Genomic DNA, 21,956 nt, shown 5'->3' on the forward strand with positions numbered 1-21,956 from the left:
TATCTAAAGCAAAAACAACAGACACCCATTTTTTTGCTTAAGATCGCACAAAGGCGACAACGGTAAACAAATAACCGTGCGATTCTGGTTTGTCTCGAACGGTTCGCAGAACACGGTCTCTCCCGTGTTCTTCACGATGAGTCAAGTGGCCACTGTCGAATCAACATACACCTGGTGTCTTTTCGTCATGACTGAGAAGGTGAGAGCGGGACTGATAGCCAGGTCGCTGAAAGACCAGAAGAAAGGGATTCCCCTGTTGACCGTGTCGCATCGCGTAGAGCCAATTCTCCCCTGGCAATGAATCACTGGCGTAGTCAGGCGGAGAGTTCTAGGGGGGGGGGGGCGAGGTCAACCTTCCCCCCCCCCCCGAAACTTTTCAGTTTTGCACGTGTATATATATATATATGCACGTACACATACAAACGCATGTACGAACATACATAGAGTATGGTTAACCCCCCCCCCCCCCAAAAAAAAAAAATTCTGGCTACCCTACTGCAGTGAACACCTTAAAAAGTAAATTGCAAACAAACCAAACCTGCGTGCAAACCAATTTTTTCTTTCTTTTTTTTCTCTTCACTCTCCTTTACGCTGATGGCCCTCCGCGGATTCGCATTCGCCAACCGCTCGCGCGATATCAGCGCGGCGGCGAATCCTCGCCGGCGTGTCCCGTTTCACTGCTGCTAGCGGTTGTAACCGGAAGTTGGTTCAATTAGAGGACTAGGTTGATACCCATAGTTCCAAACAGTCAATGTTGCACGGTAACATGAATAACGGTCTCAGACTGCACTCGGGGGAGACACTTGAGGCTAAATAGTGTTCATATTAGCGCCAATTCTGAAAATAGGCATTTATAGGCATTGGTAAGCATTTAGGCACGAACGCCAAAAACAGGCATTTATAGGCACTATAAAACCACTTTAGAAGCCTTTCTTAACCTCTGATTCATGATCGTATATCAAAATGGTGCGATAGGAGCGCAAGGAACAAAATAGGCATTTGCCTAAAATCCGGTCTCTAATAATCACTCTGTTGATGAATAAATGCCGTGACAAAAAGCAGGGAGCAAGTTCTCTCGTCTTTTTGCAGCGTTATGGCGTTAGGTCGATTGACTTCGTGGTTAGTCTCCATAGAGTTTGTCGCCACCCTTACCGTTAGTACTCACAGGAGGAATTACATTCGTTCTACGTGGATCAATAATATGTCTGAGCCAGGGGCATGTAGTGAAAGTTCTGCGGAATTCACTTTTATACGAGCTCAGAATGAAAACAACATGACCCACATTGTCTGTGTTCTTGCCGTTAGGTCATTTATTAAAACCTAACGACGTCTCTAAGTCTAATCGATTGAAGGAGAAAAATTAAATAGCATTTTAAAGCAAACTTGCATATCACGTCCGCACTTGGCGCATTTAGTTAAAAGTAAAACTCCGGTGCTTCACTTCTGGCACTTCTTAACTATTTTTTAATGTTCAACACGTACAGCTATCTCGATGCCATTTAGTGCCTTACCTCCTTTTCTCGGGGCAACGAATTTCAGGGCGGCTTTGAAACGGCATTCACGTGTTTAAGGAACCTAACGTAGGTGTATATTGATCGCTAGTCACGAGTAAAATTGTTCTATATATATATATATATATATATATATATATATATATATATATATATATATATATATACATATATATATTGTGTGTGTGACACTAAGTGTATGCATGCGTTTATAGGGCCTGATTACCTGAAAATTTTCCATTTGTATTTTGTTAATTAGCTCTAATTTAACTTACCTGAAATATCTGGGCGCCATTAAACGACTAGATAATAAAGACTAAAAGTTCAGCGGCTTCTTCGTGTGAGCTTCTCCAGTAAACATGTTTCTTTGAAATGGTAACGACATAGGCGCTTGTGAGATGTAGCCACCTTCTGATTACTTTTGAGTTACCAAAATAGCCAATGATAGTCCAATCAAGTAACGCTCCCGAAGTTTCGTATATTGTATTCCAGAATCTTGTTTTGTCGAGACCGTAAACCCGCCCCTGTTATTTTTTTTTTCGTAATGACGTTCTTTTTCGCTTTTCGGGGCGAAGCTCCTTAAGGCGGCACCCGTTCGTCCCTCGTAGTCGTAGTCGTAGTAGTAGTGCGTAACAAGTCTTACGCTTTGACCTCCAAGGTGGTGCCGGTGGGAGATTTTTCCTGTGCGTTGTTGAACAATAAAAAATTCGCAGCGTGCGCGTTAACTAAAAGCCGAATTCTTCTGTCTCTCATTCCCCATTAGCAGCCATTGGCATGTTCCAGTAGGAAACGTTAGTAGAAGTAGAAGTGTAAGTGTTAGCTAAACGCCGACTACTTCTGTCTCTCATTCCCATTAGCAGCCATTGTTTACCTCCAAGGTAGTGCCTGGTGAGATTTCTCCTGTGCGTGATTAAACAATAAAAATTTTGTTCAAAACGCCGTTGATTGATGAAATAAACCTACGAAAGACGCCAGATGTTTTGTAAAAGCAAAACGAAAGAACGCCAGATGTTTCTAAAGCAAAGCGAAAAGACGCCAGCTGCTTAACGAAAGACGCCAGATGTTTTCTAAAGCAATGGTTTTCTAAGCAATGAAAATTGACAGCGTACATGTAAAATTAAAGTGAGCTGCAAGTCGTCATAACTCATCGAACCTTTAGTATAAACGCGCCCGATCTCACGTCGGTGATGATGTACTGGGCAGAATTCACGGAAGATTCACGGTTTACCGATGAACCTCCGCAGCTTTGCCCACTCATCATCATTCACTCCGTGGATATGCTGTGATTTTTTTGCCAATCAAGTACACCTTGCTGTATTTGAATTACAGTACAACACCCGCGTGGTACGTTCTTTGTTGCTTGCAGGCATCTTTTGCTGGGTGCTTCATTATCTTGGGAGTAATCGTGTCAAAGATCGATGCGGCTCTTAAAAATACAAGATCTGCATATACATTATTGGATTCGAGAGTTACAACCTCTGTTCAAAGAGGTATTTCTGACTATGGTTCTCATGAATTTAGAATGAGCTTCAAAATGCTCAGATTTCCAGCTTCACCAGTTAGCAGAATAAATTTTTTTATTGGTTACTTCATTCCATGAAAGTCCGCCGCGGCGGAGCAGTGGTTACGGTGCTGGGCTGCTTCCCCAAATGTCTAGGGCTCAATTTTGGCCGCGGTAGATGCATTTTGATGGAGGCAAAATGCTAGAGGCCCGTGTTTTCTGCCTCATCAGTGCACGTTAAAGATCACCAGATGGCCCAACTTGCCGGACCCTGCACTAAGGCGTGCTTCCAATCATATGGCCATATGGCGGTTTTCGCACCTAAAACCCCCGATGTATTACTATTATTGTTGTTGTGTTTATTATTATTATTATTATTATTATTATTATTATTATTATTATTATTATTATTATTATTATTATTATTATTATTATTATTATTATTATTATTGCTACGTACCAGCGGCATCGCGGCCAAGGAGACGAAGAGAAGGACGAAACAGACAGACTGGCGCGTGCTGTTCGCGTCGGTAGCGCTGCTCGCCTATTGCTGTAAACAATACAGGGATACGGATCCCTCTGAGCTGGTGTCTTGTTCCGTAACATATTTGGTGGAGTGGTGCGATCCCCTACCTTGCCACGGAACTCCGCAGCGGACGTTGTCTCGAGGATTTCCCCATGGCCTCGCAAGACTCGGCTACATCCCCGCCGCCCGCATTGCCTCCTGCCCTACCTGCCAACCCACCGGCCGCACCCACTTTCGTCACGCTTCCCGCCGTGAAAGAGCCTGGCGTCTTCTCGGGCCTGGAAGGTTCTGACGTCGACCAATGGCTGCGCCTGTACGAACGCGTCAGCGCCAGTTACAGGTGGGACCCCACCCTTATGCTCGCGAATGTCATATTTTACCTGGACGGAACCCCTCGTCTCTGGTTTGACACCCATGAACATGAGATTACCAGCTGGGACAGCTTTAAGGAAAAGATTCGCGAACTTTTTGGCAACTCTCTTGGACGTCGCCTCGCCGCAGACTGAATTATCGACTCGCACGCAAAGCTCCACTGAGTCCTACCTCAGTTATATTCAACATGTCCTGGCCCTCTGCCGCAAAGCTGACGAAACGATGTCTGAGCAAGAACAAGTTGCGCACATACTTAAGGGTATCGCCGACGACGCGTTCAACCTGTTGTTGTGCACTAAAGTGTCCTCTGTCGATGCGGTACTTCAACAATGTCGTCGCTTGGAACAGGCTAAAAGTAGGCGTGTCTCCCCACTGTTCCCGCGCCTTCCGAATGCCGCAGTGACGTCTTCTTGCCTCGCTACATACCGGCAACCGGACGCCTGCGATAACTTGACCCGACTCGTTAGGCGTGAACTTGAAGCAGCCGCCCCTGTTACCGTGGCACCACCATCCTCTGACACACCTCCTTCCGTCCCTTTACACCTTCTTCAAGCAGTAATCCGACAGGAAATTGCCAGCATGGGTGTCTGCTCTATTTCGACGCCTCCCCGTGCCGACTTCCCGCCGCACTTCACGCCCCCACGTCGACCCCCGTCTGGCTCGCCACCAGCGTTCCGTAATCCGTCCGAATGGAGAACACCTGATGACAAGCCCATATGCTTCTACTGTCACCGAATAGGACACATATCTTGTCATTGCCGAAGTCGCTGGGGTCTTCCTGCACAAAATTTCCCGCCTTCCTTCAATAATCGTCCCACGCCTCGTTCTGCAACACGCCCAGACCATTCTGCCCCTCCTGCCCACTTCGCCCCTCCAGCTTCTTGTCTTCTTGACTTCTTGTCTGCGCATTCTGCCCTCATTGACTGCTCGGCCAGTACGCTCCGTCTCCACTTGCCCATGATCGACCCTCCTGTGCCCCGGCCGAGTCGCCTCTGCGCTGCCGGATACGCTCGCCTCTCACCCCAAACACTGACCTATGTCGAATTTTTCGCAACACCACCAGTTCCCGACGGCGACTATGTACTGACCCCTATCACCGATGTCCTGATAAGTCGTGGTATTACGCTACCACACACGGTTCTTTCTGTCACAGGGAACTCCACGTGCCTTCCCGTTGTCAATTTTAGTTTGACACCGCAAGTGCTCCCGCAAGGCATCTCTTTGGCATTACTTTCGACCTTAGAAGACAGCGCGGTGGCTGCTCTCACGGTGACCGCTCCGTCCGATCCCCATGCCCAGCAACAATCTAATCCTTGTCCCGACAGCGCCATACGGTCGATGATTGCTTGCACCTTAACGCCGCAGCAGACTGACGAGCTCCACCAGCTTCTGCTGTCCTACGTCGACGTTTTCGATCTCAGCGGCCGTCCATTGGGAAAAGCTACTGGTGTAACCCACCGCATCAACACAGCTGACCAGCCTCCTATTCATAGGCGCCCATATCGCGTGTCGGCGACTGAGCGTCAAATTATCCACGCTGAAGTCGACAAAATGCTCGCCAAGAACATCATTGAGCCGTCCTGCAGTCCTTGGGCCTCAACTGTCGTGCTAGTGCGCAAAAAGAATGGCACATGGCGTTTCTGTGTCGATTATCGCCACCTAAACAGAATTACAAAAAAGACGTCTACCCTCTGCCACGAATAGATGATGCCCTTGACTACCTCTATGATGCCCGCTATTTTTCTTCCATCGACCTCCGTTCCGGGTACTGGCAGATTGAGGTGGACGATATGGATCGTGAAAAGACGGCATTTATCACCCCCGATGACCTATATCAATTCAAGGTCATGCCCTTTGGCCTTTGTAACGCCCCAGCCACCTTTGAACGAATGATGGACTCTTTGCTCCGAGGATTTAAATGGTCCACCTGTTTGTGCTACTTGGACGATGTCGTTGTTTTTTCCCCAACATTTGAAACTCATATAGAACGTCTCTCCGCCGTCTTAGCCATCTTCCGCCGTGCTGGCCTGCAGCTTAACTCATCAAAATGTCATTTTGGCCGCGACCAAATTACAGTACTTGGCCATTTAGTGGACGCTAACGGAGTACAGCCAGACCCGGCGAAAATCAGCGCAGTCAAGAACTTTCCCGTTCCACGATCTGTCAAGGATGTTCGCTGCTTTCTCGGACTATGTTCGTATTTTCGACGCTTCGTGAAAAATTTTGCGGATATAGCGAGACCTCTTACGCAGCTCCTCAAGCAAGACGTCCCGTTTACATGGGGCTCAGAAGAGGCTTCTGCGTTTTCCAATCTCATCGCCCTCCTCACTACTCCTCCAATTTTGGCCCACTTTGACCCTGCTGCCCCTACTGAGATCCGCACGGATGCAAGTGGTCATGGCATCGGCGCCGTGCTTGCTCAACGCCAACGTGGCCACGACTGCGTTATTGCGTACGCCAGCCGCCTCTTATCCGCCCCCGAACGCAATTATTCAATCACAGAGCGTGAGTGTTTGGCTCTCGTTTGGGCGGTCGCCAAGTTCAGGCCATACCTATACGGGCGCCCGTTTTCGGTCGTTACCGACCACCACGCGCTCTGCTGGCTGAACTCTCTTAAAGACCCCTCAGGGCGGCTTGGTCGCTGGGCTTTGCGCCTCCAAGAGTTCTCCTACTCAGTCGTGTACAAATCTGGCCGCATGCACCAGGATGCCGACTGCCTCTCCCGGTACCCTGTCGACGATCCTGATGACACTGACGCCAACACGATCTGCTCCATATTGTCAGTGACCAACTTGGTTCACATTGGGGAAGAACAGAAACGGGATCCCGTGCTCCTCGACATCATCACCCGCACGGAATCTTTCCCATACGACGCCTCTGTTCGCCACTTTGTGCTTCAAGAGGGCGTCCTCTACCATCGAAATTTCTGACCTGACGGACCTGACCTTCAAGTTGTCGTGCCTAAGCATTTACGACGCAGTGTCCTCGCTGAACTTCACGATGCGCCGACAGCTGGACACCTCGGCGTCTCTCGCACATACGAGCGCGTACGCAGCCGTTTCTTTTGGCCAGGTCTTGCTCGCTCAGTACGCCGCTATGTCGCCACGTGCGAGTTATGTCAACGCCGCAAAACACCCTCGCTGCTACCCGCTGGCCATCTTCAACTACTGGACATACCCACGGAACCCTTTTACCGCGTTGGATTAGACCTTCTTGGACCTTTCCCCGTCTCAACCATAGGAAACAAATGGATCGCAGTGGCTACAGATTACGCTACACGCTATGCGATCACGCGAGCTCTACCGACAAGTTGTGCAACCGACGTTGCTGACTTTCTGCTACGATACGTTATCTTCGTTCACGGTGCCCCAAGACAACTGATCACAGACCGTGGCCGTCAATTCCTGTCTCAAGTTATCGCCGACATCTTACGTTCCTGTTCTACGCAGCACAAACTGACCACTGCATACCACCCTCAATCCAATGGGCTAACGGAACTCTTTAATCGCACGCTTACGGACATGCTCGCTATGTATGTGTCGCCGGACCACCGAGACTGGGATGTTGCCCTACCCTACGCAACTTTTGCGTACAATTCATCGCGTCACGACACGGCTGGTTTTTCCCCTTTTTATCTCCTGTACGGAAGAGAGCCGACTTTACCGCTGGACACGATCATTCCTACCTCCACCTCGTCCACCAGCGAGCACGCCCGAGACGCAATCGCGCGAGCCGACGAAGCCCGACACCTAGCCCGCGCTCGGCTGACGGCGTCACAAACCAAACAACGGCGCCGGTACGATGCTACTCATCGAGACGCACATTTCGTTCCCGGTGCCCTTGTGCTACTCTGGTCCCCTCATCGTCGGGTGGGCCTATCCGAAAAACTTTTGTCTCGTTACACTGGACCTTACCGTGTACTGCGTCAGGTAACACCTGTTACCTATGAGATTGGCCCCATTTGTCCATCGCCATCTGTTCGGTCCAGCGATATTGTTCACGTTTCACGGCTCAAGCCCTACAACACCGCTTCCGAAAACGACCTTTAAAGCTCCGGGACGGTGCTTCGGCCGCCGGGGGTAATGCTACGTACCAGCGGCATCGCGGCCAAGGAGACGAAGAGAAGGACGAAACAGACAGACTGGCGCGTGCTGTTCGCGTCGGTTGCGCTGCTCGCCTATTGCTGTAAACAATACAGGGATACGGATCCCTCTGAGCTGGTGTCTTGTTCCGTAACATATTTATTAAATGCGAAGCATTTCTTAGCGAACCTCTGGCACTTTGAGCGTTTCTATCTACGTATCTATCTATCTATCTATCTATCTATCTATCTAGCCGCCTACGTCTGGGTGCTCTCATAATCGCCTCCTTAACTTGGTGTAGACCAAAATTTGCATGGGAGGGTAAGAGGATTTGACGAATATGACTGTCGGGTCATAACATCGATAACGTGAAAATCCTGTCGCGTACGTCGTCAAACCCTTTCCACTGGACACGTGTGGCACATACCCGTTTACCACGGGCCGCGGTTTACGGGTATGCGCCACAGGTGATTGACATATATATCTACCCAGGAACGGCGAGAACAGACATTGGTAGTCCAAATGCGAGAGCGTTAAGAAAAACCAACATCGGCAGCGTTGACCGGGCGAATGGGAAGAATGAAAATCAGGATCCCAGCAGGAATCGAACCCAAGCATTCTGCGTGGCAGTCAGGTATTCTACCACAGAGCCACGCCAGGTCTATAAACTGGTTTGGAAAAACAGCCTACGCAGGCGTAATATCGATGCAACGTCAACTGTGGTTCTGGTGCTTGCTACCTAATTTCAGAGAAAAGCAATAAACAATACGTGACACTCCTACGATGTGTACTCCTACGATACAGGCAATTGGAACAATTGTTCCAAATTGTCTGTGGCTCCAGTGTTGGCTCCGCTTTTGTAGCAGTCTAATATACATTACATTTGTATTCCTATGATTCCGCAAGCTATATTGAAGCATTTCTCGACCCCGGACGAATACATGAATGAATGTTACGTATGATATCCACATCACTGCACCGTAATGTGCACCTAGTCCGCCAGAACGACGCAGTGTCCTCTTCATTTCTTACGAGGTTGGGCGATGGCCTCATGCTAACCGAGAATGATGCCAGATTGATTGACAGCCGCTTTGTAGACTAGGCTACGTAGGCCACATACGCCCAGGTAGTGTACGAATACCACAAGCGCCATCCACTGATGTTGGTCTACGTAGCACTATCCTGGCCTACCAGCCTCGACGGCCTATACCTAACCTACGCGAAGGGTGACTTCGGGTTCCGAGATGTCGCCGGCTCTATCGACAGACAATTTGTCGACAAAATGACCGACGCATTCATAAATTCCAACAGCTTTACTATACCTCATACTTCACTACACGTGGAACCTTCGCCATCGCGATTACGACTGGATCCTATAACAATTCATGACCAGCTGCTGGTGCTCACTGATCACGGAGATGATGACCTTGTTCAAGAACTGTCAAGAAATTGTTCCAAACATGCACACGGGCTCGTGAAACGTGCGTGCGTTATCCATCATAAGGAACAAGTATAAGCACTACATATCAGCTTACCGCTTCTGGTGTTGGCAATACCCACGTTTCCGTTGGCAGTGTTACCGAACCGTAAACAACTGGTTATATAACACATAATTATGCGGCTCTTGAACATATATATGTGCGTATGAAATTTATACAGATCTCTAGCGTCATTTCGTAACTTGCCGCTATAAAAAAAATACGCCACAGTCACCTTCCTGCCGCATGCTTCGCATAACACCGACTCCCACGGTACGTGGGATCTGCCGAATTTTTTTTATTATTATTATTATTCAATGATAACAGCTCTAGAGCCCTGGCGACAGGTCTCTAGCACATACAAGAGGAAGACCCTAATGAAATGGCGACAAAAAACAGCACTTCAACAACACTGTATTCTAACAAAATGTAAATATGAATGAACATTTTGCATAACGAAAGCAGTGGACGGAAGTAACCAGGCTACCTATTTCCACCTAGCATCCTGAACTTAAACATTACGCTGACAGTAAATTGAAAATATATATATATGCAACGTGACTGGCATAATGCACACTCTGAGATCATGCTATAAAGCTATGTTAGAGCAAGATAGAAAGAAACAAAATAGGCGGAGGTTAAGGAACGAAAGTTTGTCCTTTCGTACGCTGAACGCGAAATAGAGTTTCTAGAGAAAATAGAAATGTAAATATAACATAGCTGGACGGGTGTTTGTTTTAGAGACGTTTACAACCAATTCAATGGAATATAATAAGCACCCCAGTACTTCCTGAGGCTTCAGATCTAATCATATGCCACGTCAATGCTCCATAAATATGTCTTCCGGTTAAAGGCAGCCGTTTACACCAGTGGGTATGCCCCACGCGTGACGATTGTCTCTGTACAGTGTGCTGGCGGGCAACCGCACAGAAGGTGATATATTGTGCCCACAATGACTAAACTGCATGCCTTCTACATTTTCGGCCAATCGATTTAGGGAAGACAGGCACTGGTAATTCCCGCGGTAACCATAACTTAAAGCAGCCGCATATCGTTGGGCAAATCTCGATACACGTCGTATACGTACTGTATGATTATTTAATGAAGGATCTGCGGAATACAGCCCACCATGCCGGAAATGTGGTCGCCAGTGCGCAATTATGAGAAATTTTCTTGCCTCGTGTGTCCTTGAAAGCAAGATTGATATTGATGGTCTACTTCATGCTTGTACAGACCTGTTCCCGTCGGTGTAGAGCGCAAGAGCAGCATGCGCGGCCTAATAGACATGCAGACCTGCTCACATTGCTTTAAACCAAAAATGATGTCTGTAGACACCTTTGTTTTGCCGGCTCCGCGCATTACCCGAGGTTATCACTTTTATTGCGATAGCAATTGTATGGACAGTCTCGGCTGGATTTTGCCGTCGCCGTCGCCGCAGTCATGCACCGTATATGTATAAGTAGGTGTATATATATATATATATATATATATATATATATATATATATATATATATATATATATATATATATATATATATATATATATATATATATATTGTAGCGAAGCCTTTGAGTTGAGTAAGGGGTTGCGCTCTCTATAGCCTTCTAGTGGGTCGTCCTCTTGGGCTCTTCCCGCTCGCGCTCTGAGCTCATGTTCTTGCTTGACTGTCGCCATTGAGCATCGTCGCCGACTGCCGTCTAATAAACACCTCAACAATATATATATATATATATATATATATATATATATATATATATATATATATATATATATATATATATATATATATATATATATATATATATATATATCATGTGACCGACTACCTCGGGACCGCCAGAAAGCGCGCATTTGGTCTGAAACAGTCGTACACGTGTTATCCTTCCTAACACGTGATTCTTTGGCATCGAGATGCGGCAAGCGTTCTGACGCCGAGTACAAATTTGGTTAAACAAAGGCGTTGTGTTTAAGGCTTTCATCCATCGACGTTTCTTAATGATGTTTTTCGTCTCCTGAAAGTGCTTGCCAGTGTCCTGTCTAATGACTGTACCTCCGACTTTTACTCCATACGCCTAATTACACTCATCATATTATCCATCACCGCGTCATCGCTAAGGTTGGTTGTTAGAGCCGAGAATCTGCTCTGCAGCGAGATCCTGAATTCCTGTACTTTCCTCTCAGCGCTAACTCATTAAATGGTTTCTTGCGTACCAGTTTCTGCTGTTTCATCCTTAAGTCTATAGGCTAATTCGAGAACTTACCATCCTATGGTCATTCCATCGTATCTTGCCAAGCACTTCCACGTCGTGCACGATGCTAGGGTGTGCGAACAGCATAAAGACTATTTCATTCTTAGTTTCGCCATTAGGGCTCATCCACATCCACTTGCGGTTCGCCCGTCTTCAGTAAAAGGTATTCAAGATCCGTAAATTATTTCATTCTGCGCACTTTGCTAATAACTCCCGTCTGGTATTTCTAGAACTGATGCCATATTCCCCCCGCTGCCTGGTTTCCACCCTACCGTGTCAATAAAATCGTCCATCACTACAGAATACTCTGGTTGTACCTTACTCATGATGTCACGTCCTCATAGAATATTTTAATTAAACGCAGTAATAATAATTGGGGTTTAACGTCCTAAATCCCCGATATGATTATGAGAGACGCCGTAGTGAAGGGCTCCGGAAATTTTGACCACCTGGGGTTCTTTAACGTACGTGCACCTAAATATAAGTAGACGGGTCTGAAACATCTTCCCCTCCATCTAAAATGCAGCCGACGCAGCCGGCATTCGATCCAGCGACCTTCGGGTCGGCAGTCGAGCGCCATAATCACTAGACCACCGTGGCAGGGCTTTTAACTAAATGGTCATCATGACTAGATGTAGGTGTGTAGGCCTGTACTACCTTCATCTTCTGCCTCTTAATAAGTTCTTTACGATATTTGCCACCCTCTCACTAATGCTATAGTATTCGACTATGCTGACAGCTATACGTTTATGAATCAGGAACCCCACCCCTAGTTCTTTTCTGTCAACTAGGACACGATAGCATAGGGCGTTTCCGTTCTTTAGTAGTGTATATGCTTTATCTATCCTCCTAATTTAACTAAGCCCTATTACATCCAGTTTAAGGCCCTCTAATTCCACAAATAGCCCTGCTAGACTCGCCTCACGAGATAACGTTTTAGCGGTAAATGTTGCCGAGTTCAGATTCCAATGGCGACCTCTCTGGACTCAGAGATTCTCAGCCCCATCCGCTGCGTCGCAGGTATGACCGCCACCGTGGCCAGTTGCTTCGCAGCCGCTGGGGAGTGATGGTCGAGGGTTACTTGGAGTCTTCATGTGGGAAGTAGTGGCCAAATACTGCACCAGGATGGCAAATCCTTCTCTGGTGAGGGAGTGCATTAACGTCTGTGGTCACCAGTGAGGCCGCACCCCAGGCCCCTTCATGCAATTCCATCATCACGCAGATTTTTTTTTTAAATCTGGTGGGGAATTGCATGAAACGGGGATTCGAACCACGGACATGTTGCATGCGAGGCTGATGCTCTACTTCAACACCATCGCTGTTAATCAATAGGTCTAAGGTAGCCGACATAAGAAGGTATAATATGGAGATATTTTAACATGCTCTAAAGAACGGACAACGCTACAAAGCGATGAAGAAAAAACTGGGAGCAGGAAGAAACCAGATGTATGCACTAAGGAACAAGGAAAGCAACGCCACTACTAATATGAATAGCGTAGTTTAGGTAGCTGAAGAGTTTTACAGATATCTGTACAGCAGCCGGGACCACCGGGACAATAACGTAACAAGTAGCACTAGCCTAGAGGAATCGGACATCCCACTGAGAACGACGGGGGATGTAAAGTAAGCCTTGGAGGGAACGCAGAGATGTAAAGCCGCTGGTGAGGAACAGGTAAAACCAGATCTATTCAAAGACGGTGGACAGATTGTATTGTCCACCCTCTATACTGGCCACCATGTATACGAAGTGTTTCTTGAAGGTGAAGATGCCAGAATCTTGGAGGAATACTATGAACTTAGCGCATAAGAGAGGGGATGTGAATGACATTAAGAATTACAGGCCGATCAGCTGATTGCCCATGGTCCACAAGCTATTTTCAAAGAAAATATCTAATGGAATTATGACATCTTATAGTTCAATCAACCAAATGACCTAACAGAATTTATACTACTCGACAATAGACCATATTGACACTATCAATAAGGTGATAGAAAAATGCTTGGAATCTAACCAACCCCTCTATATAACCGTCACAGATTACGAGAAGGCTATTGATTCGGTCGAAATATCAGCAGCCATGCAGGTACTGAAAAATCAGGGCTTCTGCGAGCCATATGTAAAAATGCCGGAAGAAATCTACGGCACCACAGCCACCATAGTCCTCCATAAGGAAAGCGACAAAATTCCAATAAAGAAGGGTGTAAGGCAGGGAGACGCGATCGGCCCAATGCAATTCACCGCGTGCTTACAGGAGCTTTTCAGGGTCCTATGTTGGGAAGAGTTAGAAATACGAGTTAATAGAGATTACCTTAGTAACCTGCGTTTCGCTTATGACATTGCATTGATGAATAACTCAGGAGACAAACTGCGGCTCGTTATTACTGAATTGGGCAAGCAACGCAGAACGGCAGGCCTGAAATTCACTACGCAGAAATCTAAAGTAGTGTGCAACAGCCTCGGAAGAGAACAGCGCTTTGCGATAGGTGGCGAGGCCCTGAAAGTGGTGAAGGAATAGCTCTACCTAGGACAGGTAGTGACTACGGAGCTGAACCATGAGACTGAAGTAACTAAATGAATAAGAATGCACATTCGGCAGGCAAATGATCAGCGGTAGTTTACCACTATACCTCAACAGAAAGGTTTCTAACAGCTACATCTGACCAATAATTACCTGCGGCTCAGAGAAATTACAAAGAGGATTCAATTTAATTTGAGAACGACGCAGTGAGCAACGGAAAAGAAAATTATAGGTGTAACCTTAAATGATAAGAGGAGAGCAGTGTGGGTCAGAGAACAAACAGATGTTAACGACATCTTAGTCGAAATCAAGAAGAAATGGGGACGGGCGACCCATGTGGCGCGTAGGCATGGTGACCGCTGGTCATTATGAGTAGCAGATTGGATTCCTAGTGGACGCAAACTGGGATGCTGAGATAGCCCCAGATTCAAAGCTGCCATTTGGACAAAAATTAACCTCCTGAATCAGGATGGGGCTGAAGAATATTCAGCAGGCGACATTCACAGCTATTGACTTCAAGTCCTTGTGAACTCATAGCGGTTGTCGGCTACATATATCTGGAATAATAAGTAGCACTCGAAATGACTGAATTCTTTTGCACGGCACTAAGTCCTACGTATAAAACCACCAGAAGGAATTCTGCCCTAGCTGGTCTGCATATGCGTACAGGATTGAGTTTGAAAGTTAAATATCTTCAGTTCTCTTGCTTACAAGCTGGAGTACGGCACCTGTCCTACTCAGAACGTGTGACCGGCTCTCTTGTACCATTTTAGTTTTCAGAGACAAAAACGAATAACGCTGACAGCTTCCGAACAGAGCAAGTGAAAAAAAAATTTTTTTGAGCCCGTACTGCTTCTTTCGGCTCTTGAATGCTCTATACAAACATACTGCTTTCGAATAATGACATGTAAATGAACTAGCCGTAACATTGCGTTTCAAGAGTGAAATCTACCATTCTATCTAATGATCGTGCCTGGAAATGTACGTTTCACTTTTTATAATATTTAATATGCTTTAATACCTGGTTTTGGCGCAAGCGAGTTCATTGCAAATAAAGTATGACAATCTTTTCTTTTTGATGAACGAACGGTCAGCTGTCAGTTGTTTATCAACGCTGTCAAAATTTTTCCCAGGTAGCTCTCTCAACCGCGAATTGCGACAGGCCGTACCTCTACTTTAACATAATGTATGCAACCAAGGCATCTAGCATCAAGAAGGGAGCCGACGGATGGATACACGTTATAGATTTCAAAACAGGAGAAAGTGCCTCAGATCAGGCTGGCGACGTTTCGATAGGGGACCTATCTTTTGTCAAAGGCGCCTTGTCATCCCTGGCGTGTTAGTTTTATGGGGTTAGTGATGACGTCATGTCCAGCGGCGGCGTGTCTGTTGCTGTTGGTAATTGATGCCTGGAAAGAGAGAAACTCGAAAGCAGAGGAGTAAAGCCCTTGCCACATTTTCAAGAGAGTTTGCAAACACGTTCGGGTCTGCCTGTCAGAGTTCAAGGTAGCTGCAAAGAAAGAAAAAAAAGAGAAAAAAAGGGGGGGGGGTACAACCAAGCGAGAGGACGAGTGCAGCCATCACAAAGAGATGAAGAAGGTGGTGAGGAAGGGAACTACAGGCGGGGAGAAAAAAAAAGAGAACCGGGCGGTTACGTTAAATGTCCGCCAAGGAGCTGCAGAAGGTGGTGGGGAAGGCAGCTACAGACGACAAAAGGTTACTCGGGCGGCGTACGTTTAACATGCCGCCTGCCTACTTTAAGTGATATTGAAAGGGTTGCCTGAAAAGCAAGCTCCTGCTTAATGGGTGAAGTATTGGCTGGCATAGGCATCCAGTGTCGTCGGTGGTTTCCAAAAATTGGGCGGCCGTCAACTAAGAGGTGAAGTAATTGGCTGGCATATGCATCCAGTGTCGTCGGCGGCTTCCAAAAATTGGGCGCCCGTCAACTAAGAGGAAAAAAAAAAAGTTGAAAGGAAACGAGGGGCGGCCGGGGGGAACAATCGGAATAAGACTCGTAGAACTTCCTGAGAAAGCGAGGGCTGTGACAATGCTGGCCAGAAGCGGCCTTCGGAGCGCGGAAAGGGGAAGGAAACCGTGGCTCGGATTCACTAGAAAATGAAATATCTTAAGAGAATAATATCTACACGTATGTGCACATTTTTACATGCAAGGTTAAGAGATATTTAAAAAGAATATTGATAGTGTATTATGGGAGCTGGTTCGGGATTTTATTTTGCGAATAGGTTAAGGTTTTTGAAAGCTGAGCGTACTTCATGTCTCTTAATATTATAGGAATCATGCTATGGCTTTTAACGATTCCAAATTACCACGAGCTAGATTTATTCCTGATGGGTGTAGGATTGAAATTTGGTATCAAATACGATTCCATGTATTTCCTCTCACGTGGTGACCGGAAGTTTGTTTGTAGAATGTAAAGTTTGGCTTGATCGAAATTGTGGTCTTGTTGATTGAAGTGGCTGGCTACTGCTTTTGGTAAGTTGTGCTTTGTGTCTGCGCGGTGGCCGTTCAGTCTTACATGAATTGGTTGTCCAGTTTCGCCTATGTACTGTTTTTTACAGGTGGCACACTCAATACAGTAGATCAGGTTGTTTGAGGTGCACGTGAAGTTCGATGTTACCTTGTGAAGGTAATCGGATGCTGTGCTTTTTACGTTTACGTAGAACATCTAGGACGATTCTACCGCCTTTATCAATTGCATTTTTTCGCGCTACAGTCTGTGCAAGTTTGGTATATCAGAACAAAGCATTGCTCCACGCAGCACTGTCTTTTATCAATCTAAATTAGTTCCTGATATTTACTGGATTATTTCACCAAGAAGATAATAATGACAGTCCGCCCAGGCTTACTCAATAAATACAGCATTGTTTTGTGTTTTTTTGTTGTTTTTTGCGCAGACTCGCTCAGGCTCAATAAATCATGCTTAGTGTGGCTCCCTACATGAGTGGTACTCCCAAAATTCTACTAAGTTGAATTCATATACTCTCGTTAAGCGTCTATCCCCTACACGAAAACATATTCACGCATTCTCAAAACATCTGATACCTTTCGGGGCGCTTATTCTTCCCGAACAATAATCATCTATCTTGCTTCCACTTCATCAAAAATCTTAACTAGCCATCTTTCTGGCGAGAATTTCACGTCACGCTGACGACGCGCACACCATTCGTGACGTGCTAAGACTTGAAATGCCGCTTAAAAGGAAAGAAACGTACGTAGCATAGTTTACAACTTTTGCTTAACAATATAAGCCCATCAAGGCGTATACATTTTTTATAGTGATACTGAAAAATGAAAAGAAATGAAAAACGCAACCCGTTACACCAGCGATGCAGTGACAGATTGAGTAAACAAAACACCCTGCGCTCCAGTTTCCCAACTCGTTTTGCTCAAACAGATTTCACCGAGTTTCGAAACTTGTTACACAGGTACAACCATTAGTTTTTAAATATATGTGCCCCTTATTTAAAATGTATATTTATAACTGTTTTTGCTGAGATGCGCTTTCTCTGGGATGAACTTCAATTGCGCATACAACGCCTGAAAGGATATGCTGCCATCCTTCATGCCTGCCAAACTATTTCGCTTTTTCTTTTTCTTTTGACGATGAGCGGGGGGAACCGAGGGTATGGTACAAGACTTTACCGCCATCTTCCCTGTCGTGGTTTCCCAAATAGACTCCTCTTCACGAGCGGGTTTATACGGGAGCGCCAGCGCAGAGGAGGCCCGAAGCTGTAAGATGGGCGTTGCTAAGATCGGACGTGATGGATATGGCTCGTGGGAGGGCTGAAACACGTCATTCAATATTCTGTAGTCCCCCACCGCTGCTTTTATCTTCCCTTCCTCGTCGCCTTTGTTATCGTCGACATGCCAGAAAATGAGAAATGCCCGGCGCGACATCACATTATTTGGAGGAGGCCCCTTTTTTTTCTTTCCCTTTCTTCCTACGGCAAAAAAAAAAATAAAGGTTAGATAGAAACAAGGCGGCTCGCGAGAGGATGCGTTCGCGTGCAGCGTCGGCCACAGCCGCCGCAATATAGCTCTACGTGCCCACATAAGACTGGAGCCAGCCGTGCAGCCCTTGTTTATCTTCGACGGTAGTTTGCTTATTTCATTCGCCGATCGTTGTTCCTTTCTTTGAGACAGGTATTTGCTTTATCCCGCACGTTCTTTTTTGCGTGACTCGGGCGTCCCATGCCCGTAAAGGATTAATTTCGCGCTGCGTCACGTCGGTTCGGGATTGCATGTCCTGTTTGCGCTTCGTACCAGAGTCGCTTCCAACTTAGCGCTGCTTGTCACGCAAGGCATGGCGACAGCGCTTGCTTCGATGATGAAGTGTACAAGAGACCATAGCGATAGGTGCAAAAATATACCAGCGATAGCTGACCACCGGCATTGCGTGCGCTTGTATGCCCAAAGCGATTCACTGTATCACTAAAACGCTTTGTAGAAACGGATGGCAGCCAGGTGTGGTAACAGTCATTGCAGTATGAGGCTAGAGCCTGGTAATAAAATGTTACATAACTATACAGAATCAGAAATATATCAAGCCGAGGATAGCGTAACGGGTATTATTTGCTGTTTTACCAAGATTATTGCGTGGTACTAAGTAAAGATTGACGGAAAGTGAAGGTATACCAAGAAAAATCTTGCTGCCGGTAAAATGTGAATCTACTAGGCACGCAATTTCCTTGTGATGGACCAAGATTCTGCTTTGCGGCGGCCATTCCGCAGCCTACGTTCTTTAGGTATATACGCATTTGTAACCCTGAGAAAGCGAGCTTGCGGCACCCGTGGCCGCGGCGGGGAATGTGAAAAACCTCTTTTTGCGTAATGGAGCTACGTAGTACGTGAACGTTAGGAGTGGTTAGCTGAACAATAACTTTTCGCATGCTAGCTAAAAGATATATAGTATACATATAACATAATATACATATTTTATACTACATAAGATATAGTGTGTGTGTGTGTGTGTACGTGCGTGCTTGCGTGCGTGTGTGCGTGTCATTAATAATGTCTAACGCCTTCTTTTAAACACCATGTATTCCTCGGCAGCTTCCACATTTCCATATATAGAAGAGGCTATTGACACGTTACATCTACAGAAAAGCAATAGAACTACTCAAGGACCAAGGAAATAAACAAACATACCGTGGCATAATTCACTACAATATGCAAATAAAGAAAATGTAAAAGAGAATTGAAAATAAAATAGCACTAACACATCGGAAGCCAACCAATGCTTAAAAGTGCTACATTTTACATCCAATTACGCTTCTTTCAATCTCGTGTGTTCACTCATTTATTGCTTTGTCTGTTGGACTGGTGGTGTTGGAGTTGGCCATAGGCGAAGCTCCGCGCACCAAAAGTCTCGGTTCTTTCTCGTAGGTGTTTGCCGAGCTGTGATCATTCGACGCCTTATCGTGCCGCGCTGGGTGCGCAATGGGTCCGAGACGCCCGCCGTTCTCGACTGCGAGTACGTGTACAACGAGAACGACCTCAAGCTGGTCGTCAAGTGGTTCTTCAACGACGGCGCCGAGCCCGTCTACCAGTGGATACCCGAGATGGGGGTCCGCGAGGCGTTCGGAGTGCTGCGCCAACGCCTGGACGACACTTTCTCCGTCAACTCTCGTGACGCGTACTCGCAGTACCGCGCCATCCGCATTCTGAGGCCCACCTGGGAACTCAGTGGCAAGTACACCTGCGTCGTCACCTCACTTGCTGGCCAGGATGCAAGGCATCAGCACATGACCATCTTTGGTAAGTGGCCTCACGTTGCAATCATACACCATTTTACGCCATGGTTACTGCAGTTGTCGTCATAGTAGTAGTAGATATACGTATCAGTGGTTGTAATGGTACTAATAGTAGTAGCAGCAAACCACAGTAGTCATGGTAAAGCTGTTTATTAAGATAAAAACATTGAGCTAGTTGGTCGCGGGCGTGACGTGGTTTGCGCAGTGCTCACGAAAAGGACGACGGGCGCAGAGGAAACACAGAGGAACATGCGCTGTCTCTCGAGTGCATTTTATTTGGGAAAGAAGAAGGAATTCGGGAAATAATAACCCAAGAGGAGCTTTAGAAGACATGCTTGGTTGTTTTTGAAATGAGAGTATAACGGTTAATGAGCGAACAATAGCAAAGACATTTTTTTCTGTTTCACAACGACAACATTAAGGAACTTTTTGGCGACTGAGCTGTGACCGAGACGGTGAAAGCGACTTTTATAGGCATTTGATCGTGGAATACAACCCATAGTATGGTGTGTACTCATGATAAAAATAAATGATATTCTAGGAAAAAAGCGAGACGTTTCGGAGGCAAGCTGGCATGAACATGAGGTTCCGTTTGTAATTTTAAATATGCATTACCTTATAGGTATGCAAAAAATGAAGACATCTTCGCACTAGTGGTGCTAAGCCTGAAGGAAGTGCGGAGCTGCGCCGCCTGCCGTGTCTCTCCTTATTTTTCTCTTTATTTCTTTGGCTCTGTCTCTCCGTACTCATTATCGCGCCCATGCCAGTTATTGCATCCCACGCCAGACAAATCGGCGGGCGTGTTCTGGGAGTGAAGCAAAATATAAAGAGGAGGACAAGAAAGCACTTGCAGGTTCATGATTGAAGAGAACTTATTCTTGGCCTAGTTGGTATTGCTTACTGTACGACATTCTGCCGCTAGTGAACACAACACACACAGGAAAGACACGAACACGTCCACATTGGCGCCCATGATGTCGCGTTCGTCTCTTTCTTGTGTGTGTTGTTTTCACTAGCGGCAGAATGTCATACAGGTTCATGATATTGATAGTTTCTGTTCGCTCTGCACTGACTAACCGTCGTCTTAAACAGCTCCGTGGTTTAAAGCCAAGAAAATAGACTGTATTATGCAGTGCAAAGTGAGTGTCATGGAGCTCACGATTCATATAAGGCTGTGATGGCCTCAGTTATGTACCACGTGCCTTTCAAACTTATTTAGGCCTAGTTACCTGTAGTCAGATTCCTGGAGGAAATTTTGGACTGTCGTTTACCGCGTACCACTTATGGAAAATAAATGAAGTAGCATATGAAAACAACACTCCGGAAGATGTTCTTTCGCAAAATCAGTATGGGAACGAGCCCGCAACCTTTGAATTACGTGTGGAAAGTGTGGGCTCCGACCCCGCGGGCGGTGAGTAGTCTTTCGGCTACAATAACTAAATGTTGTTTTGTCCAATAATTGCTACACTTCAATTAAAAGTATAACAGACCTAGAAGTCTTGTTTTTATGACCGGCTTACCTGAAATGGCAACCTTGATAACTTAAAAAAAATAGGTGCCTATAATTAACATCGCGAAAAAAAAAAACTTGGCGAAGCGTGCACTGCTCTGCCCAAGGCTTGAAAGAGCAATACTGGACAATTCTGAAGACTAATCTGGTTGCTTCTAGGTTACTTCTGGGCCTTACCTAGCGAATGAAGGTTGTTTCTAGGTTGCTTATAGGTATTTGCTAGGATTTGCTAGGATGTCCAAATTCCAGACACAGAAGTTCGCGCTGAAACCAAGCGTTCGAACCTCTCATACATCTACGGGCACGTCGTCGTTGGCGTAGGGCTTCCATCGTTTTTTCTCGCAGCCGCCGTTGCCTTTGCCGCAACCTAGTAATCTCTCGCTGTACGTACTCGGGGTCTTCAGCTCGCCGCTGTCGCTTTGCAGTCATTTG

At 46.3% G+C, this 21,956-nt stretch overlaps 1 protein-coding gene across 1 annotated transcript in view; it reads left to right on the forward strand.

Annotated features, from left to right (window-relative positions):
* The first annotated feature begins 3,690 nt into the window (after positions 1-3,690).
* Positions 3,691-21,956, forward strand: part of LOC119394942 (uncharacterized) — a 43,879-nt gene continuing 25,613 nt past the window's right edge. Inside the window, exons 1-2 of the mRNA XM_049416023.1 lie at positions 3,691-3,851; positions 19,606-20,018. Of these exons, the coding sequence (XP_049271980.1) occupies positions 3,691-3,851; positions 19,606-20,018 (574 nt within the window). The remainder of the gene's footprint in view (positions 3,852-19,605; positions 20,019-21,956) is intronic.

The sequence above is a fragment of the Rhipicephalus sanguineus genome, chromosome 5 (genome assembly GCF_013339695.2).
Source record: "Rhipicephalus sanguineus isolate Rsan-2018 chromosome 5, BIME_Rsan_1.4, whole genome shotgun sequence".
NCBI classification, from domain to species: domain Eukaryota; kingdom Metazoa; phylum Arthropoda; class Arachnida; order Ixodida; family Ixodidae; genus Rhipicephalus; species Rhipicephalus sanguineus.